Source organism: Sphaeramia orbicularis, chromosome 21, assembly GCF_902148855.1.
Source record: "Sphaeramia orbicularis chromosome 21, fSphaOr1.1, whole genome shotgun sequence".
In the NCBI taxonomy this organism is placed as follows: Eukaryota; Metazoa; Chordata; class Actinopteri; order Kurtiformes; family Apogonidae; genus Sphaeramia; species Sphaeramia orbicularis.
In genome coordinates this window covers 2,343,964-2,356,197 of record NC_043977.1, presented here as the reverse complement: position 1 = coordinate 2,356,197, position 12,234 = coordinate 2,343,964, and the positions used below count along the sequence as shown (strand labels likewise).

Sequence of the window (12,234 nt, the reverse complement as noted above, 5' to 3'; positions counted from 1 at the left end):
CCTGTTATTTTTTAAGATACATTTTTTATTGATTGTTTTATACAATCATTATCAGTGCCATGTTATTCCAAGAGCTAAAAAGATATGCCAGTGTTTTTTCAGTCGACATTTTACCCAAAATACAATCTATACAGTACCTTCAAACTGATCATACACCAGTTTTTATGAGTCTTTTTTTTTGTTTGTTTAGAACGTCTGATTTTATTTATCATTAATTCATCCAGGAAAGTCCCATTCAGATACAAAATCTTTTCAGAAAAGCAGCAACATTAAAAACAATTTCACATATAAAACTAAGAAAATAACAGCAATTTAGAAAAGATAGGAAAGAAACATAGTAAATGAGTGGTTAAAAAAAAAAAAAAAAGGTTTAAAAGAGGCAAATAGACCATACCACAGAATATAAATCAATAAAATATAACAAAAGCAAGTCTAGTTTTTTTTCCTCTATTTTTAGATGTTATAATTAGGGTTGGTTCAGCAATATATCGCAATATTTCATTTTATTTATTTATTTTCTTTTTATTTATTTCGAACATGCAAAGAAACAAAATAAAACAAAGCAAATTCAGACAAAAACAAAATAACATTTAAATGAACAGAATCTATCTTCAAGTACATACGAAGAAGAATAAACTGATTTCATCCAACCCCTCAGTGCTTTTACACCTTTATCACTAAATACAACAAATACAATTTTCCTAATTTTAGTATTTCACAATACTGTATCGATATTAAAAAGCCCTGTAGCGACACTTTTAGGTATTTATTCAAATGCAGATAGTGTGGAGGTTCATTTTAGTTTTTCTATATTGTTTATATTTTATTAATTATTATTTAACACTTTTATTAAATAATGGTTATCTGAATCATCCTAAAAGCACTTTTTTCTGTCTGAGAGGCAGATGTTGGTTCCTTTGTTTGGATTGAACTCAAATCCTGTTCTGATGTTAGTTGTGAACTAATAGAATCTGAACATTTGAACAGGATCTGAAACTGGAATGTCTGGAAAACAGAATTTCAGTTTGAACACAGGTTGAGCATTTGGTGATAGAACATTAGATCCTGTTGGGATCAAATACAAATGTGTTTAGGATTTGTGCAGATTTATGGTGTAATTCAATTCTTTCAGGAAAAACTTCAAAAAAAAAAAAAAAAAAAAGGGCCTTTTTAACAGTATCATTATATACTGTGATATATCGTGCTGTGATCCTAGTATTGTCATTTGTATCGTATCACCAGATTATTGCCGATCCACAGCCCTAATTATAACGTGTTTGTGGAAGCTCTCATTAAACACAGTATGTCACTTCTGCTGTTAAATATCATTAGATAAACTACTGGGACTTCCTCTTCTCTGTCCTCTTTCTGAAACAGCTGCGGGTGCAGAACCAGCAGCATTTTAGCGTCAGAACCAGAACAGTGATCAGAACCAGGGATAAAAAGCCCAGGACGTCCAGGCTGTGGTACTGGATCCAGTTCAGGTCATGAGCAGCCACCCTCAGATGTGCAGCTCCTTTGTGTTTCATGACGAACTCGGTCCAGAAAACAGCCAAGTCCAAAGGCTGAAGAGGACGGTCCAGGTGGATCTGAGACAACTGCACCATCTTCTGTTTGTAACTACACAGGAAACACAAGAGCACAGGTGTCAAACATGCGTCCGGGGGCCAAATCCGACCCACCAAAGGGTCCAATCTGACCAAAGGAATGAATTTGTGAAATACAAAAATTACACTGAAGATATGAACAGTCAATGGTGTGAAAATCCTTTTAATTCAGGTTCCACACACACACACATACAGGCCAATTGGATTTCCAGTGGGTCAGAACCAGTCAAATATGATCATTATAATCTATAAATGATGACAAGCCCAAACTTTCTCTTTGTTTTTTGGTGTAAGGAAAGTTAAATTACATGAAAATGTTTACATTACCAAACTAGAAGCACTCAGAGAGCGCAGACCTCCGCCAAGGCTGATCAGTGGCTCCCCACGTAGGCCCCCCCCCACGCCAAGGAGGTTATGTTTTTGCCAGGGTTTGTTTGTTTGTTTGTTTGTTTGTCTGTCTGTTAGTGTGCAACATAACTCAAAAAGTTATGGACAGATTTTGATGAAATTTTCTGGTCTGCACCCCCCACCCCCCCCCCACCCCCCCGTGGGCCCCCCCACCCCCAATCACCACCAAAATGTAATCATTTCTTCCTTATCCCATTTCCAACAAACCCTGAAAATTTCATCAAAATCTGTCCATAACTTTTTGAGTTATGTTGCACACTAACGGACAGACAGACAAACAAACAGACAAACAAACAAACAGACAAACAAACAAACCCTGGCAAAAACATAACTTCCTTAGCGGAGGTAACTATACTTTTATAAAAAAAATGTGAACAAACAAAAACAAATATGAAACAAACGGAAATGTCTGAAGAAAAATAAAGGCAGTTTTACCAATATTCTGTCTGTTACTAAATGTTTTGTGTGATTGTAACGCACGTGTGTAAATGATAAACTGATAAACTGAGGCAGAATATTGTGAAAATTGCACTTGTTTTTTTTTAAGACAATTCAAGTTGTTCATGTTATTCAGATTTTTAAGGAAACTTTGCAGATGTAAACCTGATCAGAATAGAATTTTACTGTTTTCGCTGTTCTTATTTTACTGGTCCGGTCCACTGCAGATCAAACTGGGCTGAATGTGGAACTGAACTAACAGGAGTTTGACAGAACTGATGTAGACAGACGAACCACCAGTTACCCTCTGATGTTTTCCACATCTGACTTGTTAATGTCTCTATCAAAGTAATTTTCCCTCCAAACTTGTCACGAGGTTTAATTTCACTAAATGTTCAGGTCATTCAGTGTGTCACCAGAAGTCACAGATCAGAGAAAAGTCCACAAACTGAAAACAGATGTGTTCATTCTGGATACAGAGACGTTCAGTCTTTATCCACATGCACCGAAAAATAATGTAACCATGTCTTATATGATCAAATTCAGACTGAAGGATCAAATAAATGTACAGATTATTTCTGCTTTACTGGACTGATCCTCTGAAGTAAAGCACTGATATATGGTCACCTTTAACTGAGTTTCTCAGATGTTATGAGACTAGCGATGTAATGAGATGAAAATTTCAGATCACGGTTATTGTGACCACAGTTATCACAGTCATCGTTATCATCACAGTATTATTGAAATTGTGCTCAAAATGTTCAAAAAGTACTGATACACACACTGAAAGAACTGAACCAAGTTGTATTTAAAAAAATAAAATAAAATAATAGTCACAATGTCCCTTCAGTGTCAGAAACATTCACATATTAACCCTTAGTGGTCTGAGTCTATTCTGTCTGTTTTTCAGTCCTTTTGATTTTGCCTTTATATACTATAGAAACACATGTTTACTATACCCATGTTTGGAATCTGGTTATTTTTTCACTTTAACCTACTATAAAAACAGAAAAGGACAGAAAACACAAAAAATATAAAATCCAACTTGAAAAATGTATATAATTTATTACATAAATAACACAGATGCTTAATGAACCTTTTCAAAGACTTTAAAAGTGAATATTGGTTCAAATATTTGGTATAGAAAATTCAAATTGTAATAAATTCAAACTATACTCAAATATTTGACATAAAAGCAGATCTTTACATAGGGTTTTTCCTCTAAAAGTGCGGTAATCAAACACAGTTATCATGAGAATTAGAATTTAAACAGTAATACTAACCGTCTGTGATTTTACCACCGTTTATCATTATACCGGTAATTGTTACATCCTTATATGAGACCAATTAATTTTGACAGTGGTGCTGATTTATGGAGCTGTATGCTGTCTGTTTATGTTTATTTTATTTTTTATTTATTTAATTACTTTTTTTTTTTTGCTTTCATTCATTTATTTATTTGGGGGGAATATGTTGCTTATTGTTTGCTTTATGCTGAGTATATTGTTAATTATTGTGTAATATAAAGTTCAATAAAGATAGCGTTTAAAAAGTAAAGCATTGACAGACTTTCTCCTCCACTGATTGTCATTAATTAGATTTTTTGTGACTATCTTATCTTTATAGGCTTTAGGCAAGGCATAGTTTATTTATACAGCACATTTCATGTACAAGACAATTCAAAGTGCTTTCCATAAAAGATTAAAAGCATTACAACAGGGAAGCAATAAAAACTATAGTCTTTTCATAACAGACTTTTTATTGTCTTTTAAAACAATAAAAAGTATAGGTTTTATCAATTCTTTCGCTACATTTTGCTGCTAATACCTTTTACTTCAGTGGAGTTTTTCATGCAGGACGTTTAAGTGTAATGAGTATTTTTGTACTTTTACTGAAGCAAAGGTGCTCCACTGATTGTCATTAATTATATTTTTTATCTTTATAGGTTTTATCAGCTGATACGTGTGTTTGCACTTGCTCATGCTGACTTTGCTTTGGCTGATTTGACCCAGAACGTTTCAAAGAGTTGAACAAATGTTTGAAGGAGCCCAGCCTTCACAGTGGAACTAACAGGAGGGTAAAGGTGAAGCCAGATAAGCTCCGCTGTTTTTATGACCAATGCAAACAGAGAAACCACACCTGTGATGGAGGGACCTGAGGTGAACCAGGACTGGAACTGACACCAAACTACAGTCACACATTTAACCCTTTCATGCACAGTGGTCACTCCTGTGGTCACTCCAGTGGTCAGTTCTTCTGCAGCTGTTCTCTTGTATATTCATGGGTTTGGTTCTTTCAGTTCCATATCAGCCAACACAGTGGACGCTAATGCACCATCCCATAATAATACACTGACATTCAGACCATTACTGTAACTTTGCTGTTCTTGATAAACCTGATCTGCACTGACATGTTTGAGTGGAAACCACTTGTTGTTTCTTAGACACAAAGGGTTTTTTTCATGTTATATCCATGAAATGAGTAATAACTAGCATTAGAGTACGTTAAAATGTCAGAAAACATCAGATTAGCTGCATTAAAAATGTTTTTATTTCATTGTTTTCATATCACTTTCTTACGGAAGAGGATTAGGGCCACTGGAAAATGAAAAAGGTGTAATTTTTTTTAATTATTATTAATCTGAGAAAAAAAGTCAGAATTCTGACTTTAAACTCTGAATTCTGTTTTGTTTTTGTTTGTTTTTTTCAGAATTCTGACTTGAAACTCAGAATTCTAACTTTGTTCTCTGAATTCTGACTTTTTTCTCAGAATTCTGACTTTAATTCCAGAATTCTGACTTTTTTTGGTCATAATAATAATAAGAAATACATATTGGACCTTAGTTTATTGTTTTTTTTTTTCCAGTGGCCTTAATTCTCTTCCGTACTTTCTGATATTGGGTTTTAAACACACGCCTCTTTACTTCAAAAATTAAATGCATGGACATTTTTGTAACTCCATGAAAAAAAAAAAAAAAATCAATCACATTGCTTTTTTCCTGCCTAAGGGGGAATAAAAACACTCAAGAAAAAACTCTTGCCTAAGGTTCTCATAAGTCATGCATGAAAGGGTTAATATGCTTTCATTTTCCGTCCTTTCCTACTTGTTATCCTACTGATACTTCCATGGTGTCCACTGTCTCACCTTTTGTCGTGGATGATTCTCTTTATCGCAGTCAGCAGTGCTTCAGTCGTAACATCATGAATACTCAGTTTTTCTGCGACACCTCGGGCCACCATGCGATGTGCGTTGTCCTCCTGGTCCCCAAACAGTGGAAACATCACCATGGGAACAGCGTTACAGATGCACTCATATACACCGTGACTTCCTCCATGAGTCAAGAAGATTTTAGCTTTGGGGTGAGCTGAGGAAACAGGAAATCCCAGTTTTAGATCATTCTAAATGCTGCAGTGTCCTCACGATCATTTGATAATTTCATAAAATACACCACACCCAGGAGGTCGTTCTGAGGTAACCACTTCATAAGACGGATATTCTTTGGTATGTCTTTGGGGGGAACTCCAGTGTATCTCCACAAAACCTGAAATATAAATGATATAAATTATTGCGTGTTCACGTGAAGGGGTAGGGGTGTCCCGATTCTCAATGAGTTGGAGGGGAGGGGCCAAGGGGGAGGGGCTGTTTGACCCTCCAAACGTAGGTTTTCCAGGAGCACACTCCAAACACTGAGGTCTGAGAAATCTGCCATAATTCTGTTCCAATCATGGAACGGTCAGATGGAGGTAAACACAGCAAAACAGAGCAGCAGTGATGAAAGGGGTGGGCCAAGGGGATGGGGTAAAGGGGGGGGGGCAAAGGGGAAGGGGTAAGGGGAAGGGCAAGGAGGGATGGGGTAAGGGGGAGGGCCAAGGGGATGGGGTAAGGGGAAGGGCAAAGAGGGATGGGGTAAGGGGGAGGGCCAAAGGAAAGGGGTAAAACAGGAGGGCCAATGGGGAGGGGCTAAGGGGTGGATTGGGATGGGCCTCATTGTCCAAACTCAGTCCTGACTGGTCAGAGCGTCCACAGTAGATCTGAGGTCAAAGTCCCACACTTCAACTGGATCAAAGGCTCCTGTGTAAATGTTTGCAGTGCAGAAAACATGACCATCTGTGTCAAACACTTACATCTAAAGGTTTAGGTATTTCACAAAGTGAACTGGTTAAAGTTTCACTTTTTTTGTGACTCATTGAAGGAGAACCCTGGGTAGATCCACCAGATCTCCTCGGGGTTTTGTCGAGAACTCGGCCAGATTTGGTTGGATTTCTTCTCCTTGATAACCAACATAGCGGAAGAACTGCATCGACTTCAGCTTCTATCAGTATTATCAGTCATCCACATGGGGGCACTGTAGTTCAACATCAGTTTTTTGGACATAAATCATCAATAATCGGCCGATTGAGATCAAATGTGGTTCATATCAAGGCTCTAATAGTTTTGGATTATTCATGATAGTTTAGTTTTATTTAGTTTTTACTTTTTTTTCTCTAATTCAGTTCATTTTAATTCATTTTTACAGCAGATTTGCTAGTTTTTATTAGTTTTCATTTTCTTCTAAATGCTTAGTGTTAGTTTGGTTGTAGTTCAGTTGTAGTTCAGTTGTAGTTCAGTGGTCTCTTTTCTCTTCTTCTCTGTGGTCGTATTCAAATCAATCCCAGACAGGACTCTGCTGCTTCAGTCTCCATGTTTCCAGGTAGAGTGGGGACCAGAAGACGACTGGAAACCACAAGTGAACACAAGTGACGGACCCTTAAATATCATATGGTGCCACTAGCTAAAATTGCGAGAGCAAAATAAATCGATTTCATATCAACCTGACATTGACAAAGATGAAAACGAAGGGAATTTTATCCATAATTTTCATCCGTTTTAGTTAGTTTTGTAAACACACAATAGTTTCAGTTAGTTATGGTTTTTCTTTTAATTATAGTTTTTATTTATTTCAGTTAAAAATGTTTTTACAATTCTAGTTTTCGTCATTTCCTTAGTTTTCATTAACGATAACCTTGGTTCACATTGCTGTTCTTCCAGATGTCCCTGTTCTACCATCCAGAGTTCATATGGGCTCATTTTCAGTCACTGGGTGGAGTTTAGGGTTCAATGGGTTCATTCTTCTGACACTATCAGGTCCATGGAGCTCAAACTGAGTTCACATCCACTGTCCAACAGTTCTATTTCTTCATGACACTACCTTGAGTTTACATGATGTCATATTTGGACACCAGGGGGGTGTTTTTTCCAAATGGTTGGGGGAGCTTCTGTTGAAAAATGTGGGTTTGTTTTTATATTATGAAGGAAATAGTGGGAAAATCAAGCTCAAACTTAGTTCATATTGATCGTCTAACAAATATCTAACATCTTTTCTGCCATTATTCAGACTATCGGATCTCCTTGGTGTGAATGAGATAACTATCCCCCTTTAGCACAAACATAGGGGACCCCCCTAGGGGAAGAACCCTATGGATTTGAGGTGTTCCATCAGTTTTATCACTTGTCCAAATGAAACATCTATTTTTTTTGGACATTATTAATAGACATTCAAGCTCAAATTCAGTTCATATCGATCATCTAAAATAAAGTTGCTATCTTTTTGTACATTGTGTCGTTTATTTGCTTTATTATACAGCAGAGGGTTGGGGGGGGTTTCGTTTGTATGTCAGCCCTGCGATGAACTGGTGACCCATAGGGTGAGAGCTGGGATAGGCTCCAGGATTTCAGTGATTCACAAAATGAAGGAATGAATGAGTGAACTGTTCAGTGCCCGGCTACTGTTACCTTTTGAGGAATTTGTCGAAAGGCATCAAAGAACTGTTTAGCTATTTCCTCAGGCATGTTGGGCACCATAGAACCCAGGGTGAAGATAATAAAGCCATCATCTCCAGAACCGTCCACAAACTCTTCCAAGTCCTGTAGAGAATTTACAGAAAACACATAAGACAACATTTCAATTCCATCTTGATAATGCTCATGTTGTTTGCAGTTCTATAGCTACACCTCCCTGACTAAACAGACTGATGCATGGAATTAATTTTCCTTCACATGAAAATATTCTACAGGCATGTGGTCTGGACCAAGGTTCTAATAGTTTTGGATCTGTCATTATAGTTCAGTTTAAATTAAGTTTTGACTTTTTTTTTCTCTAATTCAGTTAGTTTTAATTAGTTTTTAGAGCAGGTTTGCTAGTTTTTATTAGTTTTCGGTTTTTTTTTTTTACCTAAATGTTTAGTTTTTTCTTATATTCAAATAAATCCCAGACAGGACTCTGCTGCTTTCTCCCAACTTTAGTCTCCATGTATCCAGGTAGAGTGGGGACCAGAAGACGACTGTATATGACAACTGACAAGAAGAGGCGGATCGTGAAGTGCCGTCACCTTAAATTGCACGAGCGAAATAAATTGATTTCATATCAATCTGACAAAGATGAAAATGAAGGGAATTTTAACCATAACTTCTATACTTTTTAGTTAGTTTTGTAAACACACAATACAGTTTCAGTTAGTTATTGTTTTTTCTTTTATTTATAGTTTTTATTTATTTCACTTAACGAAAATGTTTTTTTCAGTTCTAGTTTTCATCATTTCATTAGTTTTCGTTAACCATAATAACCTTGGTCCGTACCATAGACTGAACATAATTAGAACTGTGATGTCACAAATCGGTTTGTGAACTGTCAAGTTGGAGCCAAAAATGTATGATCTGGCTGTTGTCATGTTGGTTTTATTTCTGTGATTTTACATCTACACAACACCACAGTGACAAACGGTCCACCACTTCTGGAACTGACTGTATGTCTACGGAGGACAGGGCTTTGAGGAACCATCCACACTGGCCTGAGTGGCATTAAATACTAGTGCACTGGCTTCACTTTGGAGCCAAAGTCAATGCCCTTTGATCTGTACAATGTAAGAGTAATAAAAAGATTACAACTGCAGATGAATGAATGACAAATCCCTTCAGGTTCATTTCTACAAGCAACTTTTCACCTTACTGGATGTGTTACAGCTTTAAAAATAAAATCATTAAATGCATCTTGAGCTTGTGATGCCTGTGAACACTTTGGTTTTTCACTAATGTAAAGATTTTGGGGTTTAAGTTCATCTTAGTTTGACATAAACACATAAAAAAAACTCTGACTCTATTACTGCCTTCAAATCCCTGCTTAAGACTTATTTATTGAGACATTCCTACTCAATTCCATAATTTCACTTTTATCTACTGTCATTTTATGTATCTATGTGTTTTATGCGTGTATATGGGTCATTCCATCCCAAATCTACCAGATTTCAGAAAGTGCCCCACATGACCCCCTCAGGAAATTCTGAAAAAATTCACACTTGTTCACCTACAGATAAACGAACACATTCAAAATTTTAATGTTATATCTGTAATAGTTTAGGAGATAAAGCCCTTTGAAATTAATGTTTGTTTTTTTATTTTGCAAATTTGCTTTTCAGCCAACTTTGAGGAGAATTTTTATGATGCTGTCCAGCCTAATTTTGGGAATTCTATTCATAATCCTGAACAAACTTATTCATCATGGAGGAAAATGTGTTGTTGGATTGATCTGAATTAGTCTGGACAGCATCATAAAAATTCTGGGAAATCTGAGCTCCATTTCTGTCACTGACCCTGGTGAAACTGGGTCAGCTGACCAGCTCCATTCAGTTTCCCAGAAGTCTCTACTACAGGCATCAACCTGAGCCAGTTCTGGGAAATCTAGAATTCTTCTATCTGAACCATCATGCAGTTCCACACCATAGTTCAAATATCTGCAGTATTATCCGAACTTGTGCAATAATCAATGCCATTCTACTGTTAAAATGACATTTACACCTACGTTTGGATACAATTTGAAGAAAATAGTCATGCACTCAAAAAAATATTAATAATAGAACCTGTTCTATCCCAAAGCTAAAATTTTGTGCACAACATCTTGAAACGTATATGAAGACATGGTAGAAATTTCAAAATGTTCATTAACTGGCCACATGGTCATTTGGGTGCTCGAATAAAGAGTATTTTTGTGAAAAATTGAAATCAAACCATTTTATTCATAACCTCACAGCAACACTTTTCATATAAATGTGGTCTTTTTGCAGTTTATTGTTGCATCTGCACCAGAAGAATCCATGTAAAAAAAATGAGGCGTGTCCATTCATCCATTCTGTCACAGTGACAGTCTGAAGAGAGAGGACATTTGCAGAATGAGCCTTTGGGCCTGATTTCAAGGCCTCATGGACCAAACATGAAGGCACACACAATTATTAGGATGCTAAATCTGGTCTTTTCAGGGGGTTTCAGCCCAGACAGTCAGTTTCAGCAGTGTGGGTTGAATACCTAAGGACATAGAGCTGCTCAAAGTTGGACCAAAAGCACATTTGTAAATTAAAAAACAAAAAACAAAAAAAAAAAACATTAATTTTCAAAGGGCTGTATCTGCTAAACTATTACAGATATGACATTAAAATTTTGGATGTGTTCGTTTATCTGTAGGTGAATAAGTGTGAATTTTTCAGAATTTTCTGAGGGGGTCATGTGGGGCACTTCCTGAAAGCTGGTTGATTTGAGATGGAATGACCCATATGTGTAATTTTAATTGTGTTTTATTTATTTTTAACAACTTTGTATGGTGACCTTGAGTGTCCTGAAAGGTGCCTATAAATAAAATGTATTATTATTATTATTATTATTATTATTATTATTATTATTATTATTATTATTATTATTATTATTATAAAGACCATGTGACCCCACTGTGGTTGACCGTACACACACTCACCGCTGGCAGAGGGGCGTTCTTTGCACAGTTGATTCCTCCAATTAAAACCATGTTGGGCATGAGCGGCCTGGGCCACTCGAAGGTAAAGTCATATCTAACAAGCCAAATGTCACCGTGGCTGATGAGCTCCTTGTAAGTCATACCGTCTTCTAAATATTTACCGACAAGATTGTCAAAGTTGGCATAAATCAGTTTACACAAGTAGGACTCCACAAAAGATAAGAGCACGTTCTTGACTCTCTGTGGAAAGTTCATGTCAGGTGAATTCCCAGAGCTGAACTGAGGAACATAAGAAGGAGGAGTGGGGCACTGGTTGGCCTTTAAGTCCAACCCACATGGAAGAGTCTGGAGGAAATAAACAACTGGAACAGAAAACAGACGAGCCAGGACGGGACCGCACGGGAGGAAGGGGTCTGTGAGGACAAGATGGAAACCCTCTGCTCTCAGTCGACTCATCAGCGCCTCATTGTGCAGCAGACTCTCACACCCTCTCACCTGCAGATCAGTGAAGTTCAGCAAAAGTTGCACTTCAAAAAGAAGACCTATGGATGATGGTGGGTTGAATATTCCCTTCCTGAGCTCATTAAAGTTTCCATCCAGTTCTTGTTGGCTGTAGGACACCGTAAACACCTCAGTCCTGTAAGTGTCCGAGCTTTGGATCAACAGGCTGCTTTCAGGCACCAGCACCACCACCTCATGTCCCCTGAGGCTCAGCTCCTTCACCAGGATCTTCATGCTTAACCAGTGGCTCCCGTCCACAGGCATAACCAGGACCTTCCCCCCCTGAACGGGCTCTGCACTCAGGCAGCAGAACCAGGCCAGCAGACCCAGTGAAGTGAGCCGCTCTATGGTCCTCATGACCTCGTCTGTGTGAGCTGAAGGCTGGACTGTTCAACAAATACAGGCAGCTGGAGGGAAGAGGCGGCGTTATCTGTGAGGGGGGAGTGTCTGTTTACAGGCAGCTGGAGGGAAGAGGTGGAGTTATCTGTGAGGGGGGAGTGTCTG

At 37.5% G+C, this 12,234-nt stretch overlaps 1 protein-coding gene across 1 annotated transcript; it reads right to left on the bottom strand.

Annotated features, from left to right (window-relative positions):
- Window positions 1-1,166: 1,166 nt before the first annotated feature.
- On the bottom strand, window positions 1,167-12,087 carry LOC115412230 (UDP-glucuronosyltransferase-like). Its single transcript, XM_030124613.1, has 5 exons — window positions 11,230-12,087; window positions 8,226-8,357; window positions 5,907-5,994; window positions 5,598-5,817; window positions 1,167-1,620 (listed from the first exon to the last, which is right to left on the bottom strand). Exons 1-5 carry the CDS (start codon window positions 12,085-12,087, stop codon window positions 1,338-1,340), a joined length of 1,581 nt encoding a protein of 526 aa, XP_029980473.1. The 3' UTR covers window positions 1,167-1,337.
- Between the last annotated feature and the right edge of the window lie 147 nt (window positions 12,088-12,234).

What these genes read in the sequence shown, in the direction of transcription:
- LOC115412230 (XM_030124613.1), bottom strand. Translation starts at nt 12,087, where the DNA reads ATGAGGACCATAGAGCGGCTCACTTCACTGGGTCTGCTGGCCTGGTTC. An exon ending in TTCGACAAATTCCTCAAAAG is followed by an intron (nt 5,995 to 8,225) that starts GTAACAGTAGCC and finishes TTTATATTTCAG; the next exon opens with GTTTTGTGGAGATACACTGG. An exon ending in AGAATCATCCACGACAAAAG is followed by an intron (nt 1,621 to 5,597) that starts GTGAGACAGTGG and finishes TTTCCTGTGTAG; the next exon opens with TTACAAACAGAAGATGGTGC.